The sequence below is a fragment of the Ranitomeya variabilis genome, chromosome 6 (assembly GCF_051348905.1).
Source record: "Ranitomeya variabilis isolate aRanVar5 chromosome 6, aRanVar5.hap1, whole genome shotgun sequence".
Lineage (NCBI taxonomy): Eukaryota > Metazoa > Chordata > Amphibia > Anura > Dendrobatidae > Ranitomeya > Ranitomeya variabilis.
The window spans coordinates 181999932-182016027 of record NC_135237.1 but is presented as its reverse complement, the minus strand read 5'-3'; the positions used below and the strand labels follow the sequence as shown (position 1 = coordinate 182016027).

The window sequence follows — 16096 nt, the reverse complement described above, 5'->3', positions numbered from 1 at the left end:
GGCGTCTGAATGAAAAGGGACTGTATGGTAGGAGACCCAGGAAGACCCCACTTCTTACCCCGAGACATAAAAAAGCCAGGCTGGAGTTTGCCAAAACTTACCTGAAAAAGCCTAAAACGTTTTGGAAGAATGTTCTCTGGTCAGATGAGACAAAAGTAGAGCTTTTTGGGCAAAGATATCAACATAGAGTTTACAGGAGAAAAAAAGCGCCATTCAAAGAAAAGAACACGGTCTCTACAGTCAAACATGGTGGAGGTTCCCTGATGTTTTGGGGTTGCTTTGCTGCCTCTGGCACTGGACTGCTTAACTGTGTGCATGGCATTATGAAGTCTGAAGACTACCAACAAATTTTGCAGCATAATGTAGGGCCCAGTGTGAGAAAGCTGGGTCTCCCTCAGAGGTCATGGGTCTTCCAGCAGGACAATGACCCAAAACACACTTCAAAAAGCACTAGAAAATGGTTTGAGAGAAAGCACTGGAGATTTCTAAGGTGGCCAGCAATGAGTCCAGACCTGAATCCCATAGAACACCTGTGGAGAGACCTAAAAATGGCAGTTTGGAGAAGGCACCCTTCAAATATCAGGGACTTGGAGCAGTTTGCCAAAGAAGAATGGTCTAAAATTCCAGCAGAGCATTGTAAGAAACTCATTGATGGTTACCGGAAGCGGTTGGTAGCAGTTATTTTGGCTAAAGGTTGTGCAACCAAGTATTAGGCTGAGGGTGCCAATACTTTTGTCTGGCCCATTTTTGGAGTTGTGTGTGAAATGATCAATGTTTTGCTTTTTGCTTCATTCTCTTTTGTGTTTTTTCATTTAAGACAAATTAAATGAAGATAATAATACCAAAGAATTTCTGTTTGCAATCATTTTCAGGAAGAAACTGAGTATTATCTGACAGAATTGCAGGGGTGTGAATACTTTTGGCCATGACTGTAGACCTTTTCACTGAGAGTAAATATTTATAGTCTTCACCATTGGTAGAAGCTTACCGGATGTTCCGGAGGCATGTCTTTAAGATGCTCTGGAGGCATGTCTTTAAGATGCTCTGCCTCATTATCCTGTAACCAACGCTCTTTTATAGACCAGTTCATAAAAATCAGCAGTAAATGAAAAGGCAAATATCTCTGGAACTGTAAGACAGATTTAAATAAAATAAATAAATAAATAAAAACCTTCACAGAGATGGATGGAATACTCAGTGAAGCAGTGGGAATAAAATTAGAGAAAAACCATGATTGCTTTTAGAACGGTCTCCAGTTCAATTTCTCTATGAGAACCCTCCAAATTTCATAGGACGATATGGTCAGAAATTGAATAATAATGGTAATTAACTACGGGGGACTCATCTGTTCAGTAAAAGTATAGTTAAAGGGAACCTGTCACCCCCAAAATGGAAGATGAGCTATGCCCACCAGCATCAGGGGCTTATCTACAGCATTCTGTAATGCTGTAGATAAGCCCCAGATGTATCCTGAAAGATAAGAAAAAGAGGTTAGATTATACTCACCCAGGGGCAGTCCTGCTGCGATGGGCGTCGCGGTCCAGCGCCTCCCATCTTCATAGGATGACGTCCTCTTCTTGTCTTCACGCTGCGGCTCAGGCGTACTTTGTTTGTCCTGTTGAGGATAGAGCAAAGTACTGCAGTACGCAGGCGCCGGGCCTCTCTGACCTTTCCCGGTGTCATCGTAAGAAGATGGGAGGCCCCGGACCGCAGCGGGACCGCTCCTGGGTGAGTATAATCTAACCTCTTTTTCTCCTCTTTCAGGATACATCGGGGGCTTATCTACAGCATTACAGAGTGCTGTAGATAAGCCCCTGATGCCGGTGGGCTTAGCTCATCTTCCATTTTGGGGGTGACAGGTTCCCTTTAAGGATACAACTGACAATACTATAACCTACCAAGTTATGTTTGACTATCGGGAAACCATTGATTTAAAAATAAACACGATCAAAGTACTAAATCATGATAAACGGGTTACAATGTATAAAATGAATCTCGTTAAATAAATCACAGCACAACTATAATTTTAATATTTTTTAATAAATTAAGGTCATTCAAAATACAGTGCCAGAACATGATGCAGCTGAACATGCTAGTAGGGTTTGTCATGAAGCACCTGTGCTCATGTTGAGTTGGCGACGGTGCCCCTCTACTGCTAGTGGTTCCTGGGATTGATAGTAATGCCAGAGCAGCACAAGGGCATCTGCTCTCTCGTGCCAAGTAAGTTATTCCTGAACAGTTTGTTTCCCTTCCCCAAAAAATATATATATATATATAAAAAAAAAAAAAAATCTAGGGTATACCAATACACAATCACACTACAGTAAATGCTTGTTAAGTTAAAAATGATATAAGAGCTGGTAATCCAACACTAAATGCACAAATGTGGGAAGGGAAAGAAAGACAGCAGCAGTTTGTTTTTTAACGAGTGAGCACCCATCACTATTAGAGGTTGAGAGCGCCATTTGTTTAATCCCTTCACGGCAAAGTTGCGGTAAAAGGGTTAAAGCTCCACAGGGACCCGTACGACGAGGGGCTGGCAAATAGGTTGGATGCCTGGTGACGCCAGAAGGAACGTTACAAGGCCATATTGGAAGACCTGTATTCTACAACAGAAAGGTACAGGTTATTGACAACAAAAAACACATGCTCCTTGCACAGCCTGACTGAGCCTGCAGTCATTGTATTGACCTGTGTTACCAAGTGAAACACTACATTTCCTCAGCAGGAAAGTCTGAATTTAGCAAAAAAATATATTTATATATAATATATATATATATATATATATAGGTTACGTGTTAAAGTGGGACTTTGGTGATAAATCACTTTGTAAAAAATAAAAGGTTTGCAGGTTCTCTGCATATTTCATCGATTACTTCCAAGTCAAGCTTGCTCTGGGTCATTAGTTTACATCACACACTTCAGTTTGTTACATAGCACTGGGAGATTACAAACCTTGAGATATGTCCTTCCTGGAGAGGAGATCGCGCCACTAGAGTTGGGCTTCTTTTAGGAGTAAATATGTGAAGGAAAAGCTATTTATACAGTAGTAAGTGTACTGAGGAGGCAAACCTGAAGTTTCAAGAACATATAAGGTCTTATTTCAGCAAGCACGTTTAACCTTGGAGAGAGACATAGATACATAGTAGATGGGTTCACACTCTCCACATTTGTATGTAGAGTCTAGCACACAAACTGGCTAGCCAACTAAAGAGGAATATGGATAATGGAAGATATTTCGCAGAAAGCATCTATACTTACAATCCCATTAATAGTTTGTGTCTAAAAACTTGCACCTTTTTGCAATAAAAGGAAGGGGGCAAGGAAAAAAAAAATCATCACAGGGATACAATTTAAATGCTTTTCGTAAACTGAATGCAAAGGCTGGAATATATAAAGTTTTCTTTTCCCATTAGCTGGTCAAATATTTCTGATACTGGAAGCATATCTCCCTATATAAATGCATTAAAGATTACAAATGTTGCGTAGGGCATAAAAATAAAATTTGAATAGTAAGCAATGCAAACTTCGTTCTCCAAAGCCCACTTTATGTAGTTCTTAGGAATTCTCATTGCGGAAACAGAGCCATGCATACGCGAAGTCTCTTGCTAGAAGATAGCTATACTGGGGGTAACGTAACCATGTTTCCACCAAGTTCATAGTCATCGGCACCATCTTGTGAAAAAACATGTGTTAGAGGCTTCCATGGAGATACTTCTAGACATGATGGGTAGAGCTTTCCTACAGTGCATCGAAACTCCTTGCCCAAATCCCACAGCACACGCTCCGATATCGGCTGACGCAGAAACCACTGGTCAAGGTCCATGTTGTATTGATAAATGGAATATTTTGCTTTTTCATTCATGTGTGACTCTCTTATAAAGACACATAAGGAATTTGAGATGACCATTGCTCGAACACAGGGGTCAACAAATCGTTTGGCGGGAATATTGGATGCCAAATACCATTCATTTTTATGCACGTCGTAAACTTCAACCGCAGGGGAAAAGCCATCCATTGTGTTGGATGGTAGCCTTACGCCAGCGTTGTTGTCGGTTGGCAGGCCTCCGAGGTAGAAGATTTTGCCATCAAAGGCTGCAGCAGATGCAAAACATCTACTGCTTTGCCGCTTTGCCATTTCTACCCAGATACCAGACCGTGGAATGAAGCAATATGTCAGATTATAAGACATTACATAAATGCAATCGTGGACCACTACAGCAATACTCCACTGAAATGCACTTGGAAGAGGGCTCACCAATGTCCACTCATCCTTCTCACAGTCATATCTTTCAACAGTCCTTCGGTTCAGCTCTCCACCAACACTATCTCCTCCTATTGCATAGATGTATCCATCACACCATACTAAAGAAGGCTTTACACGAACGCACAACATGGGGGTCTTTGGAATCCAAGTATTCTGTTGGGCATCAAACCAATAAAAACTATTCACTACCCTGAAGGTAGACTGAAACTTGCCTGGCTTGTTGTGATTGCTTTTGGCATTCTTTATGGGCATCTGCCCTCCGGCAATATAAATATCATTATCAGGAGACACAACTGCCCCCGCTTTAAGCAGCTCAGAAGGTGGGTTGCAAAGTTTGTAAACCTTCTCTGCCTGGGGGCTGTAACAGATGATGGAGTAACAACCAGGGTTTTCCAGAGCAGCTTCTATTATTATAATCATCTCCTCTTTTGTCATGCCAAGCCTTGGTTTAAAGAATCTGGGCATTGATTTATAGAGTCCTTGGACTACCACAGACTTATCATTTGGTGGTAAACCTTGGAACCATTCCCGTTGAATAACCTCTGAAAGAGCATCAATGCGTAGGTGACTTAGCACGGTGGACAAGTACTGTGAGCGAGACACGGTGTTGTAGTCTAGCCATGACATTGCAGCCTCTCTAACAGTCTCTTCTTTTTCCACATTTAGATTGTCACTGCTTACAAGATCTATCAAAAGTTCACTTGATAGCTGCATAAATGCATCCTGGTGGTACACGCTAGTAAACTTGTGCTCTACCATTCTTTTAGCACTCTGCTTCAACTCTTCACAGCTGAACAGGTCAGCAAAACTCATCAGTCGAACACAGTTTTTGGCATTAACTTTTTTAATTAAATATTCTCGGCAGAGGTGCAATACATCATCCACCTGTAACAGAAAGCACAGGTTACATACAGAATTGTGTTAAGTACAAAAAAAATACCCATATGCAAGTGGCCTTCATTATCAAATTGGTCTAGAAAAATTGGCCTTGTACTTTATCAAGTGCAGTTTATTTTAGTTTTGACAATTGAGATCCTTTGCAAAAAAAAAAAAAAAAAGGTAAAGCTTACCTGTAAGAAGCAGGCAGTCTCGTATAGCTGCTCTACAGTGCTTTCATTTATTGCCAAATTACCCGTGTATGCATACGTTATAATAATCTGCAAAGAAGCTGCATCCACATTTCTCAGATGTACATGTGTTTGCTTACTTTCACTCAGTCCACTCATAAACATTGCCCTGCAAAAAAAAGGAAAAAAGAAATGTTAAAGCAAAAAGTGGGTGTATCATGAACTTTTAAAAAACACAAAAAACATGATCATTACTATACATAAGAAAAAAACATGTGAAAACTATTTTTAATAGCTATGGGGGTATGAACGCTCTGTCTGGTATAAAATCTATAAACCTTTGACATACATCACCGCACATAAAAGGCACGTGTTATCAGTAAATGTTCTATTGTTTAAATTACATTTTGTATTAAAATGTATTTTTTAAACAGTTTTGATATTTTATATAGGCATCTAAGAGAAAAAAAAACACCTTGGCCTAATATTAGTTGCATAATTCCTGCTCACTTCAGAATCCAACCGGCTATAAGTTGCAATAGACTGACTAAGACCCTATTTGATCGCGTAGAACTATCCTCAGAGTATTATTTAATCTGCGCAACTCGCATTGTGGTTGGAGAGGAAGAAGCAAGATAGTAAAGAAGGAAGATAGTAAATGGCAGATCCTGTGTGATTTATCGGTCATTGTAATCCTGTCTCTGATGACAATAAGACTGCTGACTTTTTTGTGCAGGAGAGCAAGTGTGAGTATAATACTTCATGAAGACTGAAAACCGCAAGTTTTGCGTTTTACTTTGCTTTAATATAGATTGCAATATGGAAAATGTTAAGAAAAATATAAACATCAGGGTTATTTATGCATGCAGAACATTTATTTCCATTCTAAAGACTGACAAAACGGAACAAGTTTGTTTGTTCCTCTAAGCGTAACAAAAAGAAAAACGTAAACTTAGCATTACTGGTTATATTCGAATCCACAAAAAAAAAAAAAATATGTCCTCTATGGAACATGGGAACCTAGGATACACAGAGTGAACAGGGTTTGGAAGAAAAAAACAAAAACATTATGAAACTACTACACGTAGGATGGGCTGAAACAAGGACACATAATGGAACTGAAATTACACTCTAGGGCAGTGCTCCCCAGCTCCAGTCCAAGAACCACCAAGAGGTCATGTTTTCAGGATTTCTTTACTGTTGCACTGGTGATGGAATTATTGACTGTGTAGGTGATACAATTATTGGAAATCCTGAAAAAAGGGCTGTGGAGTCGGTGTCTATTTTGGCGAAGTCAGTATAAAATGGAAAGATGCCGAAAACATATAATACACATTGGGTACAGCAGTACAACGCAGGATGTGCTGAATATTTTTTCATAAAAATTTGGGAAACTTATGAAGTGTTGTATAAAGGTCTGTTCTATTTCTGATCTAACGATCTAGGCTTTTAGTTGAGATGAATCTGTTCTACAATTTATGTACATGCTCAGTTAGTGAAACTCCTCTACAAATCAGAGGAAAAAGGCACTGGGAAGGAATGTCTGCAGCCCTGCACTCCTTAAGAACTGCTATTCCAATACATCTAAATAGCTTGATTATTGTATCATAATAGTGAATAAAAGAATGGTACAATTTTACTACAGTAAATGTATCGCTTAATCATGAGCCATGTATGAGGGAGTCAGAGTAGGAGTCAGGGAAATTAAGGAGTCGGAGGTTTGGCTTACAGACTTCACAGCCCTGCCTGGAAACATGACCCATTACTGCTCTAGGGGATCTGTCATTAGAGAGACACTTTTCGAGGACAGCAGATATCCTAATAAAGCAAATTACTGAGTCTGATAATGTAAAACCAAAATACACCCTACACATTGCTGCTGTAGCTACAGACAAGATACCACAATACCATAAATGTATTGCTATTAGATCTGTGGAGCATAATTGGACACTTCTATTTTAAATCAGAATACAATTCCTAAAATGCTATATATTACTTAATAAGATGATCAATAAAAAGTATTGTATATACTAGGTTATAAGCAGAGTTTTTCAGCACATTCATTTATTTTTCGGACTATAAGAAAGAGGGGAAGCGGCAGCGGTGGTGAAGTGGGTCACAGGAGGAAGAAGCGAGCTGCTACGGCTAACACCTGTGCCCACTGCTAAAGAGGAATGAATATTCACTGCTCTCCATGCTCACGGGAGTGGAGAACAGTGAATATTCATTTCTCTTTAATAGCGGGCACAGTAACCTCAATCACTGGCTTGCTGCGGCGGCCGGGAGATCACGTGTGCCCGCTGCTAAAGATAAATTAATATTCACTGCTCTCCATGCTCATGGGAGTGGAGAACAGTGAATATTAATTTCCCTTTAATAGCAGACATGCTGTTAGCCGCAGCAGACGGCCTCCTGCAGCTGTTGGGCTCTGAAGTGTGCCCGCTACTTAAGGGAATTCCAGCAGCTGTCTTCTGCTTGTAAGCAGCACATGACGTTAAGGCCATGTGCTGCTTACAAGCATAAATCAGCTACTGGCATCAGAACAGGATGCTGCGAGGGAGGGAATGGTTTGTTTTTTTAATGTTTTTCTGATGGGGGTCATGCATACCAACATGGGGATGAGGAAGCCATGCATACCAAGATGGACATGAGGGGGCCATGCATACCAAGACGGACATGAGGGGGCCATGCATACCAAGACGGGGATGAGGAGGCCATACATACCAGGATAGGGATATATAGGGATATATATTAAGGCTATGTGCACACGTTGCGGATTAGGCTTAGGAATTTCTGGGGCGGATTCTCTCTCTCCTGGCAGAAAACACACCTGCGGTTTTTTGTGCGGTTCCGCAGCGTTTTTTTGTGCGGTTTTGCTGCGTTTTTTTTATAATGGAATGGGTACAAAAACGCTGCAGATTCACAAAAAAGAAGTGACATGCTACTTCTTTTAAACCGCAGCGTTTCCGCAGCGGATTTTCCGCAAAGTGTGCACAGCATTTTTTTTTCTCATTGATTTACATTGTACTGTAAATCAATTGCGGATCTGCAGCGTTTCTGCACTGCAAAAAACGCTGCGGAACCGCAGAGAATCCGCAACATGTGCACATACCCTTAATGTACCATATATATATGCATATATATGGTACATTAAAAAGAGAAGTGTTGCCCATATTACTTTTTTTCTCACTTAACAGCAGGTGGAAATAAAATAAAGCATATAAATTACCTGAAATAGGAGCTGCATGTAGCTAGAACCATTTTGTGACATGGAAATTCAGTGCCCTCCACAATTAATACAATGTCCGTTAGTAGCTGCTGTTCATAGAACAATTTCAGCTGTTCCAGTAAGGAGACTGCATATTCAGTATTGATCTGCCTTTCGTCCTGGGTGGACATGATTGCATTCCATTAATAGTTACAATTCTCCAAAATCAAAATTTGACTGTATTTAATCAGAAATACCAATAGGAAAATGATCAATACTGCAGAGGTGTTAGCTTTTAAAAAAATATATCAATTGTTCTTAGCAGCTTGAATCAGCAGTGCGATGTAGCACACTGCTTAAAAACATTGATCCAAAGTATTTCAGAATTCATGATTGGTTGTAGGATCTTTTCAAACCCAGATGTAAAATCCAGTGACAATTTTAAACAAAAGTGTCTTTAGAAATTAAACCACATGATAGCGACTTGATGGAAATTAAATCTTGCCATTCTTGGAACCTAGAAAAGAAAACAAAAATGATTACTATATTAGATATTACAATTCTGTTTTAACCCCTTAGTGACGGAGCCAAATATTTGAAATCTGACCAGTGTCAATTTATGTGGTAATAACTCTGCAACGCTTCAACAAATCCCAGTGATTTTGAGACTGTTTTTTCATGACACATTATAGTTTATGATAATGGTAAATTTAGGTCAATATGTTTTGTGTTTATTTATAAAAAGTATCAAAAATGTTAGAAAAATGTTAAAAAATTTGCACTTTTCTAAATTTGAATGATTATCTCTTTAATCCAGATAGTCATACCACAGCAAACCATTAATAAATAACATTTCCCACGTGTCGGCTTTATATCAGCACCATTTGTAAAATGTTATTTTATTTTGTTAGCATTTTAGGAGTTTTAAAAATGTAGCATCAATTTTTCATATTTTCAAGGAAATTTACAAAATTTCGTTTAAGAACTTATCCATGTTTAAAGTGACTTTAGGGGTCCTATATATGGGAAACCCCCCCCAAACGTGATACCATTTTAAAAACAGCACCCCCTGACATATTGAAAACTGCTGTCAGGTAGTTTATTAATCCTTCAGGTGCTTTACAGGAATTAATGCAAAGTGACATGACAGAAATGAAAATGTGTATTTTTACCACCTAAATGTCTCTAACTTCTGAACAGATTACTACAGCTGACAGACTCTAAGGCCGCTATTTGGTCATGAATTGCCATGGGAAACATCAGGACCACAAAATCATGATCTGAGGGCACCAATTGGGAAAAAGAGGAAACCCCCACACTCTGTTAACCATTTATAATGATGCAGTCACTATTGACAGCAGCATCTAAGGGGTTAAACAGATTTAGACGGTGCCAACACTGTTCGTGGCTAATGCAGCAAGTTGTCAGCTATAGTGTACAGCCGACAGCTGCTGGATAGTCACCTGTATGGGGAGGCTATTCTCTTATATCTCAGGTCAGTTAAAAGACGTATTGGCTGTCATTAAGGGGTTAATAGCGTTGTTCTATAAATGACACAAACTTGTTTGGCTCCCTACTCTCTCTATTAGGGCTCATTCAGATGTCCATTTGTTGCTCGCGAGTGTTCTATTTTTAACGGGTTGCAAGAGTTCTATTTTAACATTGCAAGTCTGTAAGAATGAGAAATTAATAAATAAAAATAATTGGACAGCCCTTGGATGCTATGCAAGTGCTTTCCAATGTTCACAGACTGGTAGATAAGAAAAGAATAGAGAAACCTATTTTTTTTCCACGTACGAGAAAAACTGATCAACCTTGGACCAAATTCAGATCAAATGCTTATAATACGATGAAACTCAGTTTTTCCTGCACATGAAAAAAAAAAATGAAGTGAATGAATCCATAGCTAGAGTAGGAAGCGTCAAAAGTCGTCACTGATCAACCACCGCACCTTTCAGATGGGGCATTTTGAAAAGGGTTACTGTACTTCCAAGTAACTTTTCAGAAAATGCGGTCCTCTATATGTAGAGGAGGAATACTACCAGGCTATTATATGGCTGGGGTCATGCATTTTCACCGGTTTGTCCCCTCTGCATGCTCCATCTCCAATTTACAATCCAAGAGGATCTGGGGGAGAAGACCATGGGCTACAATCTTTCCTACACACAGCATAGAGATGGATTTCACAGTGACCGATCTGCACCGCCTCATTCCAGCTTGGAAACATGTGCACAGCGGTCAGTGATTCATTCTGCTGCAGACCTGCTGGGCCTTGTGGTACCACAGATGATTTTAATCTGTGCCACCACTTCTGCTGCTGCGGATTGAAGACCTGAACAAACGATGAAAGAAGACCTTCCTGACCTGTTCCTGTCACCTGCATTTTTTCTTATCCACCTCAAAGCCCCTCTCAACCCCTTTGCCCAACTCCTCTTCTGCCGCCCAGCACCATCAGTACTGCTCAATTTTTGGCAGTTTTTTTTTTTCTTGTTTTCCACCACTTCTGTGTGTCCCGCAGCCACTGAGCACTGATCTGTGACACACATCACTGATCAGCATCCATGGTCGCTTTTGGCTTAAGACTTTTTTCCCCTGTCCATTTCCCCCCAACCGTGCTTCAGTTCTGCAGTCGTTGAGCACTGATTAGTGATGCACATCACTGGTCAATATTTGGTTGAATAGAATAGTGGTGATAGAAACAAACCACTGAATGATCCTGAGGATGGTATAGTTACCACAAAGAAGGGGAACCCAGATCATAGGTCCAGCCAGGTAGAGGTACTAAGGGCATATGTCCACAGGTGCCGTAAAGTCCAAATACAGGGGACCAAGCGCCAAAGGAAGATATTCTATTCAGAACTATTCTATTCATTATATCGCTGCTATAATGTTGGCCACCAGTTCTGGGGTTTAGCACATTTTGCACTTTATTCTTAAACTAGGGGCATTAGTGTTTTCCTATTAGGTGCCATTGTCTATTGTATATCACATACATATATATTTTTTGTGTTTTCAAGGGGATGTCTATATATTCTTTGCGCCAGTGTTTTCACCAGACCATGGGCACACGGCATTATACCAGATTACAGTGATTGTTTGGTTATGGTTATTGTCTGCCAGTTGTACCTGTCTATAGTTGTGTAAAAAACACACATTTCTTTGGCGGGCCAGTGTGGGGTGTATGGCATTTTGCCATTTTAATTGTTTTTAAATGGTGTATCAATAAAAGTTTTCCTATTTTATCAATTATTAGTGGTGTGCATTTATATAGAGTGGTGCTGTTCTCTTTGTCTGATGTGGTAAATGTTATCTCACTTTGTGTGATATAGCTCTGAGGTTCAAGGGGATAACAGTTAAAGTTGAAAAATTGTAAAGTTTTCAAAATGTGACAAATTTCTGAAATTTTCACAAATAAGTGCAAACAATAACATCCACTAATATAAAATGCAATGTGTCACAAAAAAAAAACTATCTCAGAATCACTGGGAATCGGTAAAGCGCTCCAAAGATTGACACTAGTCAGAAATGTAATATTTAGCTTCGTCAGGAACGGGAAAACAGGCTGGTTGGTGAAAGGGTTAACTAGATGTCTGAAATTAATTTGGTCGGGGTACACACAAAAAAAAAAAAAAAAAAAAATAAAAAATGTTGTAGGATACCCTGAATACTGCCAGCATGAGCATTTACAATATGACATGTGTGGAATGTCATCAGCAGTCGAGGTATCAGATGCCGCAAGGACTGTAACAAGACCCTTCAGAGATTTGCCAAACCCTGAAAGAACCATTGCTAAAAGATGAGGGATAATCTCTGAGTAACATGACTCTCGGAAGAGGAAGCCTTTAGAAATATTGAAATAATGAATTACAGACATTCCCCGATTTAGCACATGATCTGATTTTAAGTGGGAAACGTTAAAAGAGAAATATATTTATATTTATATTTCTCTTTTAACGTTTCCCACTTAAAATCAGATCATGTGCTAAATCTGGGAAGGTCTCATATGTTACAGTATTGGCACCCTTGAAATTGTTACAGAAAATAAAGTATTTTTCACATGAAATTATTGCAATTACACATGTTTTGTTATACACGTTTATTTCTTTAGTGTGTATTGGATCAACACAAACAAAAAAATATGAAAAAAAAGGCAAATTGGACATCGGTTCGCAAAAATCATCAAAAGTGAGCTAGAGAAAACTGTTGATTCCATCAACTTCATATTTGGTTGCACGCCCTTTGGAATAAATAACTGCAAGCAATAGCTTCCTATAGCCAACAACAAGCTTCTTACACCTCTCAACTGGAATTTTGGACCACTTCTTTTTCAAACTGCTCCAGGTCTCTCATATATGAAGAGTGCCTTCTCCTAACAGAAATTTTAAGATCGCTCTACAAATATTCAATGGGATTTAGATCTGGGCTTATACATACGTTATGAAATATATTATAATATAGAGCACATTTACCGTATATTATAATCATATTATATTTATATTATATAGATTTTTCCCTCTTTTCTTTCTTTATATACACACACATATACACTTGCAAAAACATACAGTACACAGCATGTGAAGTAAGTATTGTACAAGTCTCCAATTTTCTAAGTAAATATATTTCTATAGGTGCTATTGACAAGAAATTCTCACCAGATGTCAGGAACAACCTATCCAAACCAAAAAGTCAAAGAAATCAAACTATAGCTGTCCACATGTTATGTGTAATAATGAGGAATAACACAAGGAAAATGCCTTTATTGGTTATGAAAGCTTCAAGACACCTCCTGTATGGAGAAACTAGTCACATGCATTGCTCAGGTGTGATTTGGTATTCAAAATCCTGACGCTTCCATGGGCTCCTTTGATGATCTCTGAGCTTTCACTCCTTCCATACATGTTCTATTAGATTCAGGTCAGGTTATTGGCTAGGCCATTCTAACAGATTTATTTTCGCTCGGAAATCAATTCTCTGCGTATATTATATATATTTTAAAAAAGGGACATGTAAAATATTTTCTACTGACATCTACTGTACATGAATAAAAAGACAATGTAACCCCTTACTGACATATCATATCATATCATATCCCTGACTTTGGATCTGAGCTTGCAGCTTTGGTGGCAGATGATTGCTGTAATATTCAACCATCATCTGCCTCTAACGGCTGTTCATGTTGCGGTGCTCCACCCTTGAGTGTTCACCTGTTAAATGCCACTGTCAATCTATGATAGCACAGCATGTGTTTCGTCGGGTGGAGGGCGAGGTTGGGTTGTTGTGATACAGCCAGGGGTCTGCTGAAGACCCCAGCACCCAGTCATGTCAAACAGTCCTGTGAAAGCCATACCTGTGGCTATAATTTATGGAATATCATGATTTCTGCTGTATACAGTACTAGCATTGCTGCAAATAGAGTGTTCTCCAATGAGTGGACATCTAGAAAACTGTTTAGGTCATGACCCAAGACTGGCTCCAGGTTTACATGTAGACAGAGTTAAGGCAGTGCCTTCAACTATTTTTGCATCCCTCAAGATGATATGCACCACCTATGGCATGAGTAATGTTCTATGATATTTTCAGATTTTATGTCAAAATTACAGCAAAATATACTGCTTCAAAACCCACGGCATCTCAAAGGATGTGAATCTTCCTCACAAAGGCTAAAGATCTTGTACACTAAAAGGGAATGAGGTTTGGGAAATGCTCCTTTATAAAATAATAAAATAATGAAGAGATTTTATGGTTATCAATGACGTCAGATGTTTAAATGTGAACTATTCTTCGATATGTAGAGCATCATCCAGTAGACATTTTGAAAAGAAATGCAGATTGGCTGGACGCAGTGCCCTTGTAAACACTTACAGTGTATTTGAGCACCAAACTTTAGGAGTGGAAGAAAAGACAATACTGTTATAGTCATACACTAGACAAGGCTTGGCCTGAAACAGGTCAGTAAAAGCTTAGTCGGAAAGCTTCGGGGAACACATGACTTCCTTTCTCAATATCTATAAACAAGGAGCCAATGATTAAAACTTCTTCTCCTACATTATTTGCATAATAACTTGTTGCCAGGAATGCTGGAGAGGGAAAAATGAACAGGCAGCTTCCTGCAACCCAAAACCAAGGTCTGATGGGTGACACTTGTGAAAGACTCTCACATAAGTGGAGGGAGAACTATGCTGACAGATTTGAACTAGATTATCGTCAGATGATCGTGTTTCAAGAGCTAGGAAGGTTACACCGCGGTTGTAGGTTATGTACGTGGACATAGTCCAGTGGGATACTGCTGAAAACCCTCACTGAAACGTAACCAGTATTGCACCTGAAATAAAATAAATAAATAAAAACCCTCATGGAAGAATCATGGACGTGGCCAGAATTAGAGTATGTGCACATGTTGCGGACTGGCCTGCGGAATTTTCCGCACAGAATCTGCATCTCTTTGCAGAAAACGCAGGCCAAAATGCTTGCGGATTTAATGCAGATTTGTTGTGGATTGTCATGCAGTTTTTGATTTGCGGATTTGCCTTACTCAATGTATAGTCTATGGGTGCAGAAACGCTGCGTTTCTGCACAAAGAATTGACATGTGCACAGCAATTCTCAAATTCCCATTGACTATCATTGTTACTGTACTACATTGTGGATTTGATGCAATTCCGCACGTCCAAAAACGATGCAGAAACGCATCAAAATCCGCAACGTGTGCACACAGCCTTAAAAGCACAACAACTGGACACTTTGACCTGGTGACAGGTTATTATTATTATAGCGCCATTTATTCCATGGCGCTTTACATGTGAGGAGGGGTATACATAATAAAGACAGGTACAATAATCTTTAACAATACAAGCCACAACTGGTACAGGAGGAGAGAGGACCCTGCCCGCGAGGGCTCACAATCTACAAGGGATGGGTGAGGATACAGTAGGTGAGGATAGAGCTTGTCGTGCAGTGGTTTGGTCAATTGGTGATTACTGCAGGTTGTAGGCTTGGCTCTTTAACATCACAGATGGAATGTCATTCATGGATCTCCCCAGATCCTGATGGATTTAAAGGATGCACAATTATCCATAGAACCATGTTATTTTTCACAAAGCACTGTATATGCCTACTTACTGTTAATATATTGACATTATATATACATGAATAGGCCATTTTGTGCGCCAAGAACCTTCATTTCTGTAAGTACATTTTATTTAGCAATAATGCATTTTAGATCTCATGTATTCAGTGTTTGAATATACTTTGGCACTAAGAGTGCTGCTGTGCTCCTTTTTGTATATTGTGCAGTCACTGCAGCTTGCACCTCATACTATATGGAGGTGATGGTCACGTTTTTGGTTTTTGTAGTTGGTTATCATTTTGTGATTCAGGACCTCCCATGGAAACCCCCACCCCACCCAAGAGATTTCTTTTGCATTGCCGCCACTTTAAGTATTCTTTTGCATCTGATGAAATAATCCTTTTGTCTAGGTTTCCTTTGGCTTTTTCTTCTTCTTTCAAAATTTCCCTCCCAAGTCAAGGCCGGGATGCACAAAGCTAGGGTCCACAG

General features: G+C 39.5%; 1 protein-coding gene across 1 annotated transcript in view; it reads right to left on the bottom strand.

Moving 5' to 3' along the window:
- Positions 1–2019: 2019 nt before the first annotated feature.
- The window catches only part of KBTBD2 (kelch repeat and BTB domain containing 2), a 57245-nt gene continuing 43168 nt past the window's right edge, over positions 2020–16096 (bottom strand). Inside the window, exons 2-4 of the mRNA XM_077269298.1 lie at positions 8564–9059; positions 5338–5503; positions 2020–5152 (exon numbers count right to left, since the gene is read on the bottom strand). Of these exons, the coding sequence (XP_077125413.1) occupies positions 3620–5152; positions 5338–5503; positions 8564–8733 (1869 nt within the window). The 5' untranslated portion in view covers positions 8734–9059 and the 3' untranslated portion in view covers positions 2020–3619. The remainder of the gene's footprint in view (positions 5153–5337; positions 5504–8563; positions 9060–16096) is intronic.